Below are 15802 nucleotides of genomic sequence, written 5' to 3'. Positions count from 1 at the left end.
AAAGGGCTCACAATCTAAAAAGAATCATAAGCTAGACACCAGCAACAGTCACTGGAGGAACTGTGCTGGGGGTGGATAGCGCCAGTTACTCTCCCCCTGCTAAATAAAGAGCATCACCACATTAAAAGGTACCTCTAGAACCCCAGACCCTGACACTGCAAGTAGGTTCATTATCGTGAGGGAACATCTGAAGCAAAATAGTAATAGAGGATGCTTAAAGATTCTTATTGAAACTTATTTCCCTCCTCTGTTGGTGTCCAGATCTTAGGAGATTTGCTTGAGCAAAGTGTCTCTGAACATCAGCAGTGTTCATTTCTAATAATCAGAATGCAAAGGTATGTTGTAGTGGTGCACACTACACACATACATTAGAATTACATACTACTGTTTGATTCCAAATTTTCCTTATTACAAAGAATTACAATAAATCCTCACAATAAAGGATTTCTCTTGACTGAAAGGAGCTGAAATGTTGGGCTTCAATGTACAAGGTTTATAGGCCTGGTTCGCATGATCCCTTGATACCAGGTGACTGCAAAATGGCCGATTTATGAGGAATATATGCTCCCAATTTCCAGTCAGAAGAACCCAGAAATCTTCAGTGGTGTACTGAACAGGAATCAGCAACTCTAGTTCAAATCTCATTTTATTTTATTTTATGTATTTATTTGATTTATATACCGCCCTTCCAAAAACGGCTCAGGGCAGTTTACAACCAAAATTCCAATCTCGCTTCAATGTTAGGTTGATGCGATGCCAACCCAACATTGCTGAAAACTTACAACCGGAAATGGGGAGCGCACGGACCTCACAAATATCCCATTTCCCAGTCAGCTTGCATCACAGGGACTAGCCCATGGTATAGGACAGGGCTGCTCAATTTGGCCCTCCAGCTGTTTTTGGACTACAACTCCCATAATCCTCAGGCACATTGGCCATAGCCAGGGATTATGGTAGTTGTAGGCCAACATCTGCAGGAAGGCCAAAGTTGAGCAGCCCTGGTATTGGACTATGGATGGGAGTTGGTGTAGATTGCATAGTTATACGGCCTGCACCTTTCCCAGGTTTGGCTCAGTGCTCTCCCTCCGGGAAATTAAATTTACAATGCTCCTGTTTGTCTGTTTTATGCTGCTATTATAGTTGTGCTTTTATATGCCACTACTGCCTTTTTGTATTTTGGAATGTTAGAGATTGTTATTAATTTTTTAAAAATTGTATCATGTAAGCCACCCTGAATCTTTGGGAGAGAGTGGGGTAGACATATTTTTAAATAAATAGTACATTTTTAAAATTAGGCGATATAACAGTGATGAAATACACATATTCCGGTTCTTCAGTTGAAATTCTTTGACCACTTTAATGCATACAATAAAAACAAATAATTTTTTAAAATATCATTGCGTGTAAAGTGGTTTCTCTAATGTATGGAAGGCTATACACAGAATTTAAGGGTGGGTTCAGACAACAGGGGAACTGGTGAATCACCAGTTCCTGGAGCTCATCTGAAGCTCAACTTCTGGTGGCGGGGCAGAGTGAGCAATACGCTGATATTGGTTGTATGGTCCAAACCTGCCCATGTCGGCATATTCTGCACTACTTGTGGTTCAACAACATTTAATTATCACTTTTAGCCTGCTAAGCCACAGCGATTCCTTCCTGCTTCCTTTTTTCGATGCAACTTGGTAATATCTGGGATACCACCTTCACATCTCGCTTTGCAGTTGGATATGTGAACTCCCAGTGCATGAACAGCTTGTACAAATGACCATAAACAAAAGTGGAAATTAAGCATTGCAAATTGCAAAGATCTCTGAAGAACAGGAAGTGCAAATCACTTGGGGTTCCTGCCCTTCGTCCCCTACAGGGTAACATCCAAAACTGCTGGTGCTGCCATTTGACATATTTGCTGTCAGGGTGGATGAGTAGCGAAGCGTACTCTAGTAAGGAAGCAGGTGGTATATGTGTAAGCATCGTTATCTCTGGTCAATGTCCAGAGTAAATTTCATCATTTGTACAACTATTTACCATTTTGACACACAAATGCGCACAACATGGAGCTGGTACAAGATGACCCTGTACAGAACCTAACTTAGCTGCGTGGACTGGTCTGGTCCAGTATACAATTAAAGGATGGTAAATACACTTACTGTGCAATCTTGTGCATGCTTACTGGGAGGTAGGTGTGCAGCATTAATTTAACAGGGCCCCAGAAAGACTTCTGAGCCATTAGTTTTCATATAATGGGATATAACACAAACCTTCAATATTTGGATTTTTAAAAGTTTGTTGTGGTGCCGAAAGAGGGGGAGAGAGAATATCTGGGAAAACATTAAAAGTGGGTCACATTGTCGCATATTGGGATAAAAGAACCATCCCTGATCTCAAAAGGCTTGTGGCCTGTTCAGACATTATGCTGTATGAGTGTACAGATCTCTGTACATATTTTTTTTGTTTTAAGGATTGTACCTGCATTCATTTTAAAAGTGAACACAGATGCATCAGATGCATGCTACAGATAGGAAGTGTACTGCTGCACTTCAGCATAAAGTATGTGATAGCTGTAACTGTGTATAGATCGGTACTATATACACTCATTCGAGTGTTGAACACAATGAGGTTGTGCACACAAACCTACTGGAGAGGGCGGGTGGGAGCGTCTTCCCCAATAGACGAGCAGCCACTGTCCTCCCCTCCGCTGCCCTGCATGCCGACACGAGCAGTGGTGTAGCAGAGGGAGATGCTGAGAGTGGGAGGATATCTTCCCTCCTGCATCCCAGGATGCCCCAGGGCACAATCACGACTGTTCCTTCCCCCAGCTTGCTGCCAGAAATGGCAGGGGCAGGAGCCATTTAACCCAGAGGCAGTCGCCCAGACGACCGCCATAGGTTCACTTAATCTTGATTAAATGCTGGGTTAAAAATTCAGGCTTGGCACGGGGGCATCACTGGAATCGGAATTGATCCCAGTGCTTCACATGCGCAGTCTAGCCTGGGTTAGGCTGCGCATGCAAATACCCTTACATGTTAATAGGGCATACTACTCCAGGGTCTTCCAGTTGTATAGTTTGTTTGTTTGTCAAATTTGTACACCGCCCCAAACTTTCATCTCTGGGCAGTTAACAATAGCATAACACAAGTTAAAAACACATACAAAAACTTAAAACAATTTAAAATAAACCAGAGATTAAAACCTTTAAAATTTCAAAAAGCTGAGAAAGCTTGGGCAAAAAGATGGGTTTTCAGGTGTTTTTTAAAAATTGCGAGAGATCGGGAGGATCGTATCTCAGCAGGGAGCGCATTCCACAATCTCAGGGCAGAGACATGAAGGTCAAGAAAATGCGCTTTTAAATTCAACTTACAAATAATTTAAAAGGTTAGTGAAGGACGCAGCCCAGCCCAAATTAAGCACTTTAAAGTCTTGTTAAATGTGATTTCCATGGCAGAATTAACCACATGCTTAAACTTCTCTTAATAAAAAGAATGGGGATTTAAAATGCCTTTAAGTTTGGCTGGATCGTGCCCCAAGCATTTGTGCTGTCAAGTATAAGTGATACAATATTTAAACATACCTCCATTTCAAAAAAGCAATAAATTGCTTCCTAGATACTTGATTCCCACTATGGACAGTTCTCATATCAGTGTGATGAATACTTCTTTTGACAGTGATACCTCATTGCCTTTCTGCCACCGTTAGGGCCTATTTAAACACTGATGTCATAAAGTAAACAGAATAAACGTGTGAAATCAATTGTAAAAAATGGCCAAATGCAAAGAATGGCAAACAACAGAATTAAAAAAAAAATGAAAGGAACTGTCAGCAATGATGCAGCCTCGTAAGTGCTTACCAGAGCTGAACAGTATATATGTGGCTGTGCAAGAGAGACTCCTAGGCAGATACTCCAGGATCCATAAGGCTTTCCAAAGTCCCAGAAGAAGGAGAAGCTTCTGCATATCCCTTCCAAGTATCTGAAGGTAAGAGTCAGATTGGCTACCTTGAGCATTTGTTTTGTGAACTGAGTATAGTTTTGGGAACTATCAGTCAACGGTTTGCTTGATAATATTTCCATTTAAAATATTTTGCTTGATACACATGGAATTGGAAAACATGATGCAAAGTTGTTTAGAATCCACTTCCCTTAAAGGAAACAGAAGGCAGCCTGTGTGAGTGAGATGGTGGTATTTCAGCTTAAATGACAGAATGAGAGAGATTAGTAATGGACTCTGAGGGAAATGGAGTAAAACATGAAGGTGGTGAGGCTTTCTAAACACTTTGAGTATATTTTTCATTTTCAAATTTTATTTTCAAAATCAGTACTGCATTGTTGTAGGCACAAAATTGCTCCCTCTATTTTAAAAATGTTTCTTGAGTGTGATACTAATAAGCTGAACAACATTGTGATTATATGAATCAATCTAGTGCACAAACAAGCCACAGTTAAGTAATTTAAATTCCTCTGACTTCCATGAAAAGTATCTGTTCAGTGTTTACCTGTAAGTCCCACTGAGTTTAATGGGACTTACTTCCAATAAGTGTGCAAAGGAATGCATTCTAATTCCCCTTTTGAAATCAAGGACGCTTTCAAGTGCTCAACACTGGGTGGCTTCTGTCCTTTATTTGTTTCTATAGAATTGGGCTGAGATGCTTAGTCTGGATACATCCTGGATACACCAGCATCACAGATGGGCAACTCTTGGCAGCTTCTTGTATGTTTTAATCTTATGGACATAGAATCTGATATTCAAAGCGAGAATGTACACCGGGATTCAATGGTAAATCCGAATGTCTGTGTACACTGGCTAGCCAGACTAGCGCTGCACTAGTGCAAACACGTTGCACTATTACAAGACTGTTGTGCTAGCTGATTCTGCTAAGTTGGGAGCTTGTGTTCCAGACTAGTGTTGCACTCATGCCACAGGGCAAACTTGCGCAAATGGTGGTTTGTAGCCAGCCTTTTGCTGTGGATCTTCTTGGTCCATGTATTGCAGGGAATGATGCAAACATTGTTGGCTGCCCTTGTTGTGCAAGGGCAATGCTTGTGCCAGCAGAATAAGAACAAGGGACTGAGCAACTGTGAGCATCCATCCAGCTCTGTGACCTTCTTGCATGTGCGCCTCTTTGCTGCTCTAGTGCAGTGTTAGTCTGATGTCAGCCACTCATTTCTTTGGGCTCTTTTCTATATCCAGAATTATGTCCGCATTTGATGGCTAAGTTGTATCTCAAAACTATAAATGCCATAGTACACCATACACAGGATACCTTAATGTTGTACCTATGCATTATATTAAGATGGCTTCGATGTGTCAGGGTAATTATGTGCATTTCAAAGTGCTTTAATTATCATCTGGGAATCTTCCTCTCACACCTCTCTTCAGTTTGCAGGTATTAGCACTCCTCACAGTCACCATAGAGCTCACTCCAGCTTCTAGTGTGAGGAAAGACTTTCCCTGATTTATTAACCTGGATGCTGGTCCACAGCAGACAGCACCCCAGACTTACATCATATGGCAATGTCGTTATGCATTACCTGCCTGCCTCTCCTTCCTTTCCCAGACAGAGAAAGCAAATTGCCTTGCATACAAGGCAAATATCCTCATACATTTGAACTCTAGAGAACCTTGTCAGTTTCTTTTCTTGTTAATTAAAATATTACTATGTACTCCAGTGCTGGTGAGCACAGAGGGATCTCTTAAACAAAAATAAAGTTTTAAAGTGCTTAAAAATGTGGAAGGAGAAGGGACACTGAGCCAGATTTAGGAGGAGGGAATTAGGCTGCTGTTAAGTATGGTGCAACGGGGAAGTAACTTGCCTAGAGAGCATTCAAGAGGTTGCTGGTTCGAATTCCCGCTGGTATGGGAAACACCTATATCGGGCAGCAGCGATATAGGAAGATGCTGAAAGGCATCATCTCATACTGCGTGAGAAATGGCAATGGTTAAACCCTCCTGTAGTCTACCAAAAAAGATCACATGGCTCTGTGGTCACCAGGAGTTGACACTGACTCAACAGCACAACTTTACTTTTACTTTAGGTATGACACTTCTGATTGAAGAATAGCATACAATATGAGGATTAGGATCGCTTTGCATTTCTTTCCTCTTTTTTCTAGCAGTTTCCAATGACTTGTTTTATTTTAGACATTATTTGTAGAATCCATGCTTTTACTAGACCCCCCCTCCCAAACATAAAATAATTGGTTAGTGCATAAATTGCAATATACCATTTATACTCTTCCAAAACTTTTTGAGATTATAACAAAAAGAATCTAAATAAATGTTACAACCATGAACAAAAGTAGGGTTAACATGCAATCCACATTCTGGTCTTGAAGTGTGTGTGTGTGTGTGTGTGTGTGTGTGTATTGGTTGGTGCAAAATAAAGTCATACTTGCCAATGACCTACAGATACCAAATTTTGTATAAACAATCCTGTCACTTAAATAAGATGACTGCACTACTTTTTACACCAAGCTTTCCCAGACAGCAGGCTTTACCAGGGTTTTCTGTGAGGCTTTACTACGTTTGAAGTTGCCCCCCAAAACCGACACAAAAAGTGATTTTTTTTTAACTCTAGTTATAAATTGGGCTAACTCTAACACACAGTGAAAAACCTAAATTGTGTGTGAAGTGTTCCCCGATACCTCACAGGGACTTTGAGGTAAATTTGGCTGATATGTGAAGCACACCTCCTTTCCAGAGGAGATGAGAACTAAAAGCTGGATGTGGAAAACTTTACCAGAAAATGCTCAATGGGAATTTATTTTGTTGTGTATTTCTTAGAAGAAATTTTGAATCATCATATTATAACTGGTATTGTTCTCAATATATATTTTAATACTCGATAATCTCAGATCAATCATTCCAAAACAACATCATGCCCAGGAGAAGTAGAAGATCTTCCTCAGATTCAGATTTAATATGATTCAAATGTACCTTTATTCAATAAAATGAATAATGTTTGAAGTTGAAATCCTACAAATTTAAAACTGTTTTTTACTTCCCTTTGGCAATAATAATAATAATGATGATGATGATGATGACGACATATGCTGTTGGCCTTCGAAGAGTGGTTTTGCCCAATCACGGGCCACCTCCCTATGCACCAATTTTGTTATAGTGGGTGGCAGTTTTGGTTATTTGTGATTTTCTAGCCCCCCAACTAAATTGGTTTACAGTTTAAAGAGCTACTCTCCCTGCTTTTCTGCTGGGGGGCAGGAAGATTTAAAGAAGCTGCACAAGAAGCACAGGCTGCTCCACCCCCTCTCGCCTCTTGTGCTGCTTCTTTAAACCTCCCTGTGTGTAAACGGAGAAGTGCTATTTAGACTTTACAGCTCCCTGCGCTTCTCAGCTGATGCGCGGGGAGGTTTACAGTTTAAATAGCCACTCTCCCCACACAGGCTGCTCCATCCACTCTCACTGCAAGAGTGAGTTGTTTAGCTAAGGAACATCATCTCATTGGGGGTGGTTAGGTCAAACACTCCAATATTGTGCTTTCTGTGAATGTTACCTCTGCAATATCAGAGGGTCCTGCTTTTTTCATTCCTTGAACTTTCATAGCAATGTAATCTATGCAAAATGATTTTGATAAATGATGGGCTTCACTTACGTTCGTGTGTGTGTGGGTGGGTGTGTATTCTGCTGGGCCATGAACATTAGTTGATATTTCTATAATTTTTTAAAACTTACAAGCAAAGCAAGAAAAAAAAAAGGCATCACATTTCTGTAAACAAATATTTGGTACTTCCACCATTTATCTCTCTCTCCACAAAGGAGATGAATGAGTTGTATGAATGAATGAACAGTGTAGCTCCAGTCCATATTTTCATTTCAGAGAAATAAATGTCCATGACCAGTGTTGCCATTGCCAGCAATGTACCCAGAGAATGTTCTGAAGGCAGATCAGCAGGTCTATGGCAATGCGATAGGATATAGGATAGGAATGCCATAAGCCAGTCATTCTGAACTCTTTCAGAGAACAGCACATTGTCAAAATAATAAATACAATTATGCTTTATTTAGTTGTCTGGTTGCCCTAAAGTAGAATTTCCTTGACCAATCGTATTGGCATAGCTTGGTGTACAACACAAGAAAAGTATGCCCTAATGTCTTGCTCCTGCAACTATTACTGCTAAGCAAAAAGAGACATCCATCTTTGCAGCAGGGTTACAACTGACTGTTGAACAGAAAAGAAAAGGTTGCCTTCGGCGATGGGATAATGTAGATTAACTGCATGAAGCAGGCTGTTCCTCTAGGAAATCATGACCACAGCGCAGTTCTTCACATGCCATTCGCACAGTTCCCTGGATCAAGACAACTCACTTTCTAAAAACTGCACCTTGTTAGACCCCTGCTAACTGAGCAATGCAGCACCTTTTAAAGCGGTGATTCTATAATATTTAGCAGGGTGGGTGGGGAGCAACTGGCCTTATCCAACCCCAGCACAGCATCCCTCCTGTGGCTGTTGCTGGTGTCTGCCTCATGTTTTCTTTTTCGATTGTGAGCCCTTTAGGGGCAGGGAACTGTCTTATTTATGTAATTTATTTTTCCATGAAAACTACTTTGAGAACTTTGGTTGAAGAGCAGTATATAAGAAGTAGTGGTGGTAGTAGTAGCAGTAGTAATCCTTTAGAAATACGTTTCTGCACCCACAGATTAATTAGCATCTTATACAGTCTGTGCTAAATTCAGTGGAATCACAGGAGATTTGTTGAAAAGGTTTTTTAAAAAAATCTTTGAATGCATTTATGTACGTTTATTTCCCCCTGGTGTATTTGTTGATACAAAAAATTCTCCAAACTTTTTGGGTCACTTTACTGCATGTTCAGTCTGAAATATGTATATTCATATATTTATTATTGTGGCACAGTCTGGCTTTACTTTACATGTATTTGCAATAATGACAAATAATGAAACTGTTTCTGTCATGTCAGGTCCTCCCTGTTTTTTTGTTTTTTTTAATTTTATTTTATTTTATTTATTTATTTATTTATTTATTTATTTATTCAAAATCTCAAGGCGCTTAACATTCCAATCAAGCAACCAAAACCTAAAAGTCATATAAGCTGATTATCTACCTATCTACCTATTTTTATACTGCCCCAAACCTACGTCTCTGGGAGATTTACAACAAAGCAAATGACAACAGAAAAGTTAAAACATTAGTTAAAACAAAATAAATGACAGAGAAAGTTAAAACATTAACATTGCAATAAATAAAACTTTAAAACATCATAAACTAAAAGCCTGATGAAACAGGTGTATTTTCAAAAGTCGTTTAAAAGCAACCAGAGATAGGGAGATTCTGATTTCATTTGACAGTGTGTTCCTCAGGGCAACCCTAGAGAAGGCCTGGGTTTGGGTCACCACAAAGCAAACCCCTTTTAATGCTCTTGTCTGAGAATGAATCCTGACATTGGTTGTTTTTTTAAAACTTTTTTTTTTTTGCTTCCCTACATGAGTTCTACTATAGAACACATGTGCACTTACCCCTCCCATCACTCCCCCCCGCCTTCGGCGTCCTTTGTTACGAAAGCTGATCGGGGCGGCAGCATACCTCCCTACCACCCCATTGCCCCCGTTGGCCGGATATGGCTGGAAGTCCCTGATGCGCCTAAGCTCTCCCCCTGCTCAATAGAGAGAATCACCACTTTTAAAAGGTGCCTCTTTGCTTAGTTAGCAAGGTTTCAAATGCAATTGGGAATATCTCATATGTAAAGCACAATAAACGGATAAGATTACAAGATGCCAGCAAGAATAAATATATGAAGGGCCTAAGATTTAAAAATGTTCTGGAGGAAACACGTCCTCTCAAGAAAAAGCACCTGGGGGCAGCATTGCACTGCTGAACGCCACCAAGAATGGAACTGAATGCTGGAGCGGGATTTGAGAAGGAAGGCAATGCCAGCAATACTGGCAGCAAGAGTGGAGAACGTATTCTTACAAAATGTGTGGAGGTTATTGGACACAAACTCGCAAAAGTTAATCAAAACAAAGTTCAGCTGAAAGTTCTAAATTAGTACAATCAATAGTAAGTTAGTTCTAATGTGGCCCGTCACATCGCTGTCCGTGGGATGGAGGGCCAAATGATAGGTGTGAGGTTTTGTTCATGTTTGGCCCTGGTTTTTCTTTCCTCAGTTGCAGCCACGGGAGGCCCAGTCAGAACCGTGGCATGAAGAGAGGGGTGACACTTTACCCCCACCATGGCCCCAATCCAGATCAGCCCCCACCATGGCTATTTGCCCCAGGAAGAAAGTGTGGTGCCCCAAGCGAAGGCCCTTAGGACTAAAGAAGCATTGAATGTCAAGTGTGCTTTGGCTCTTAGTCATGGTTGTATTTTGTTGGACTGTACCAATTGATGTTAGCTCTCAGGAGAAACCCTATCACAGTGTGGTGAAATCCAGTCTTCTTCTGAACCCTGTAACACTTACAACATTTGTTACATTTCTAACCTGCTTGTCTTCCAAGGAACTCGGGACAGCATACACATTTCTACCCACCACACACCCACAATGTTATCCTCACAAAAATCTCATTTTGACTAAAAAATAGTGGCCAACATTCTGTGCAGCGCAACCTCAGAAGTAGGAAGCCACATGGCGGTTGTGGGGGTGGGCTGTCGTGAAACACCTCAAGACAGCACATGGGACCTTGTTTCATGCCACTTCTGTTGTTTCTAATGGAAGTAGTGCAAGCAACTGCCCACACGCTGTTTTAAGGAGTTTTGCAACAGCCTCAGGGCTGTCTTTTACATGTGCAGCAGATTTAGGTGGCTTTCTAAATCTGAGGTTGCAGCGCACAGAATGTTGGTTACCAATTGGCCCAAGATCACTCAGTAAGCTTCATAACTGAGTGTGGATTTGAACCCAGGACTCCCTGCTCCTAATCCAATACACTAACCAGTATCTACTAATGCACAGGAGTGTTGGTTTCATACAAAGTCCCTCTAACACCCCAGATCTAGGTAAGTATAACTATTCTCAGTGCAAGTTGCTCTAAGTAAGGCTAGCAGATTACATTACTTCACCACATGGAAGGTGCCATTTTGTTTCTGCATTGCTTTGTTCCATGTGGGGGTTGTTGCAATGTTTGAATCCCACTTGAATCACACAGTGCAGTATAGATGGACAAGGAGTCTCCATGCCTATGCCAACAGCCGCATGACTGTGCAAGCACTGGCATGGGCATTTCTCATGTGGCTAGCGTCTTTCAAATACTATGGCCATTGAGAACTAACACAGAGAGCAATCTGGGTGGCTTTCACATGGAGGCTGTATGGCTTGAATGGCTGTTAAGTGCCCTAGTATGTACAATGGAGCCAAAATACATTTGTTTAACACGTTTATATACAGCCCTATATAAAATATCAAGGCGGTTTACAATTTAAACAAACAGCAACTAAAAAGATTAAAATTACTGTTAAAGGAACACCATAAAATTACACATCATAACTGTATGATGAAACAAGTGTGGTGAAACAAGTGTGTTTTCATAAGCTGTTTAAAAACCAAAGAAGATGGGCAGATTCTGATTTCATTTGGGAGTGTGTTCCAGAGCCTTGGGGCAGTACTAGAGAAGACTTGGTTTTGGGTTGTCACCAAGTGGTGGCAACCACAACCAGACTTCTTCCAATGATCTTTATAGGTGAAGAAGAAGAAGGTGCTTTCTTAAATACTCTAGGCCCAAGCCATTCAGGGCTTTGTAGGTAATAACCAGTATTTTGCCTGGAAATTAATTAGCAGCCAGTGCAGTTTTTTAAAAATAGGAATTATGTGGTCTCTATGGGTTAACCCAGTGACCAACCTGGCTGCAGCATTCTGTACCAGTTGCAGTTTCTGAACTACTTACAAAGGCAGCTCAATGTAGAACACATTGCAGTAGTCAAGCCTAGATGTTACCAGCATATGCTCCACTGTTTATCTCAAGAAATGGACGTAGCTGGTGTATCAGCTGAAGTTTATAAAAAGCACTCCTGGCCACTGCCACCTGAGGTATCAGGGAGAGGTTTGGGTCCAGCAGTACTCCCAAGCTATGTACTTGATCTTTCAGGGGAAGTATTACCCCATCCAGAACAGGAAGATCTAAACCACTTCCTAAGTTCCGGCATTCCACAATGGGTACCTCCCATTCAACTTCAATTTGTTCTCCCTCTCATCCAGCCCATAACTGATTCTAAGCAAGCATTTTGAGAGGTTAAGCCATCTCCTGACGAAGGTGATATGGAGAAAAAGATCTAGGTGTCATCAGTATATTGACAACATCCAGCACCAAATCTGCTGATGATCTCTCCCAGCGGTTTCATAGATGTTAAAGAGCCCTGGAGACAGTATGGAGCCTTGTGGAACTCCATACTTCAATTCTCTCTTTGCAGTCTCCAAGCAATACGATCTGGAATCTACCCCAAAGGTAGGAATGGAACCACTGTAAAGCTGTGGTTCCCATCCCAGGCCCCTCAAGAGGCCCAGAAGGATACCATGCTTGATGGTATTGAAAGCTTCCAAGAGATCCAAGGGGTTCAACCCCCTGTTGATTCCCAATTGGAGATAATCCATCTGGCCGACCAAGGCAATCTCCACCCCATAGCCTACCTGACAGCCAGTTTGAAATGGGTCCATTATGCTGATTATTTTTTCTCCATCTCTATCCCGCAGGTGATGAAAATGAAAAGCATGTACTTTGTGGCTGGATTGCTTTTAATGATTGTACAAAGCAGTTGGCAAAGTCCTCTTCAAGAAACAGAAGAGAAATCCAGGTAAACACTAAATATCAGATCTTTAATACGGTCCTCACACCAATGTGGAAAATGCATTTTCTTATAACAGAAGGCTATCTGGCATGGAGACACCCTCCTTAAGTTACTAACATTTTTTTTCACTAGACATCAACATAAGCCAGTGTAACCTGCAGCAGTTCATTGGGATGTTAGTTCAACCAGTTGGACTTTTGGTTGTGTTTGTTGTTGTCCAAACACAGAATCTGTTTCTCCTGTTACTAAGCTTTGATTAAGCAACTAATGATCCTTTTCTTAGCAGACATTATCTTTAGAACATATAAAAATATATTTAACGAGGTTGGTACAAGGTACAGCACCTTTCAAATGTGCAATCTTCAGTGCAATTAATTTGTCACAAACCGCACTTATAGATCATTCAAAGCTTCCCAGGCCGAACCATTAGATGACTCTAGACAGCTGAATGAAGTGAAACGTCACTCACAAGGTACATTCACCAGCGATTACAGCAAGTACTTGGACACGAGACGAGCTCAAGATTTTGTACAGTGGTTAATGAACACTAAACGAAGCGGGTAAGCATAATGGTCGCCCCACCCCAATCCCCCACGTAAACTGCCACTCAGGAAAAAAGTTCTAATTGGGAGTACCTGATGCCATAAATGAAAGAGAAGGCATGATAAAAGATGCGAAGCTAAGGCACTTTTATCAAGCTATGGCTGTGGTCCTATGAACATTTTTCCAAGGAGTAAGCCCCACTGAACACAGTGGGGCTTACTTCTGAGTCAATTTGCACAGGATTGGACTGAACATGAACAAGTATGCAGGCAGTGCTAGAAGGTCACATGTTCATCCACCCATTCATCTTCCCATCCATTTGTCCATCCATCCATCCGTCCGTCCATCTATCCATTTGTCTTTCCATCCTGACTTACAGCCTACACTATCCCAGCATTCAGGGCCAGCAGCACAGTCTGATAGATGCACACCTTTCCCCAAAGGGCTCAATGCCATCTCTTTGTGATACACTTATCACTGCCAGAACCAGCCCTCGGTGTGGGTGGGTGTTTTTTGCACCCTAGGCAAAGTATGACTTTGGCACCCTCCCCTCACATTCTGGTAAAATTATATTCTGTACCTGCACCTCAAATGGCTGCCATGCATGCACAATGGCCAGCTGAGCAGCGAGGGCAGGGCGGGTGTCAGGGGAGGACTCCGCACGGAGTAGGGCAGCAGTACAGAGGGCAGGGTGGCAGTGGCAGGCCATTTTACAGATTTTTAAAGGTATCATCTGCTTCCTTGCCACCTGCCACACAATAGCTGCCACTGGGAGCCACTGCAGTTATTCACTGCAGGGGGCAGCAGCCCCTACACCAATGCGCCCCCCCCCAAGTTTTGGCACCCTTGGTGACCAGCTAGGTTTGCACAAGGTGGCTCTGATCACTGCTTCCTTCTCCAGCACTCCATATCTAGAAATACCTTTCCAACGTATACATTTGATTCAATTATAAATTAATGTATCAATTTATAATTTGCAATTCATGCATATTTTAGAAATACATATAAATATGTGGTAATAATATGTATAATACTACTACTACTACTACTACTAATACTAATAATAATAATAATAATAATAATTCAATTTCTATACCGCCCTTCCAAAAATGGCTCAGGGCAGTTTACACAGAGAAATAATAAATAAATAAGATGGATCCCTGTCCCCAAAGGGCTCACAATCTAAAAGAAACATAAGATACACACCAGCAACAGTCACTGGAAGTACTGACAGGGCCAGTTATTCTCCCCCTGTTAAATAAAGAGAATCACCACGGTAAAAGGTGCCTCTTTGCCAAGTTAGCAGGTTAACATATATAAATATGTTTTACATACAAATATGTGGTAACACTCATTGGAATATCTCCACAACAAAAGTTGGCTGAATAAAGACTGTGGATCCAGTGCACAGAGAAGTTCTTCTGGTCAGTCCCTACAGAAATGAATGAGAATGGTGCAGGAGCGTAACCCCCATTAATTTCAATGGGATACTTGCAGGAGAACCTTCTGTTGGATATGCTAAAATCATTGTAAACCGCTTAGAGAGCTCCGGCTATAGAGCGGTATATAAATGTAAGTGCTATTGCTATTGCTATTGCTATCTCTATCTTTCCATTAAAACAATGCTCAAGGCAGCTTGCAACATATTTTTCAAACAACATCATCAGCCAGCTAAAAAAAACCCATCAATTTAAAGGAAACAAGTGATAGTAGATTAAACCACAAATTTACCAAAAACAAAAAGAGAAGGAATAAAAAATGTAATGCTATCAAACTGAAAGGCCAAATCCCTGTCACAAAAGGAAGTCCAAATGCCTGGAAGGTTACCTCAAAAAAGTCCTGGAGCCACCAGTAGCTTCAGAGTTACCTAGTGCCCGCCCCGGTCTAGGGCATCCTTTCTGTTCATGTAGGCACCAGCTTGATTGGGCATCACTGTAGAACTGCTTGAACTGAGGGTGGGATATACAACACACTCAACTTTCCCCTGCAGCTGTGGATTTCAAGGGAACACGGGTGGCAGTGAGTAAGCCATCATTCCTTCCTTGCCATTACTTATCTTCTCTTGATAAGGACCTCCAGATAAGCTCCCATGGATCCCCAGTGTTTCCTGGAATAAGGAAAAACACTGCTGCATAAAGTACACCATAAAATATAGTCTTGTGACTGAAACAAGCACACTACTTGGAACTTCTAAAATAAACATATGGTCTCTGTGTTTCATTTCCTTCATTTTCATCGTCGTCCTTCATAATGTTGTATTCTCCATTGTTTCTGATGCTGACAGTCAAAGTCGTCTAGTACTTTGCGGTCTCACACATCAGTATTTGGTTTGTCATGCATTGTTGCTTCACTGCCATGTGTTTTTCTATTTTGCTTCTTTTGCTCTTTGTGTGTCGACTTCCAGCAATCACAGTTCTTAAGTTGTGCCAGCATTCTGCTGAATAAAGCCCTAATGGGTTAACCAACTGATTAATCAAGAGGAATGAAAAAAAAAAGAAAATCCCCCATGAGCATGATCCTG

At 41.3% G+C, this 15802-nt stretch overlaps 1 protein-coding gene across 2 annotated transcripts in view; it reads left to right on the top strand.

Moving 5' to 3' along the window:
- GCG (glucagon) overlaps positions 1–15802 on the top strand; it is a 41490-nt gene that overhangs the window by 13287 nt on the left and 12401 nt on the right. For both annotated transcript variants that reach the window (XM_053283519.1, XM_053283518.1), the window contains exon 2: positions 12644–12744. In XM_053283519.1, the coding sequence (XP_053139494.1) occupies positions 12647–12744 (98 nt within the window). In that variant the 5' untranslated portion in view covers positions 12644–12646. The remainder of the gene's footprint in view (positions 1–12643; positions 12745–15802) is intronic.

Source organism: Hemicordylus capensis, chromosome 1 (genome assembly GCF_027244095.1).
Source record: "Hemicordylus capensis ecotype Gifberg chromosome 1, rHemCap1.1.pri, whole genome shotgun sequence".
In the NCBI taxonomy this organism is placed as follows: Eukaryota; Metazoa; Chordata; class Lepidosauria; order Squamata; family Cordylidae; genus Hemicordylus; species Hemicordylus capensis.
The sequence above is the reverse complement of the archived record's forward strand: the minus strand, read 5'-3'. Positions and strand labels throughout refer to the sequence as shown.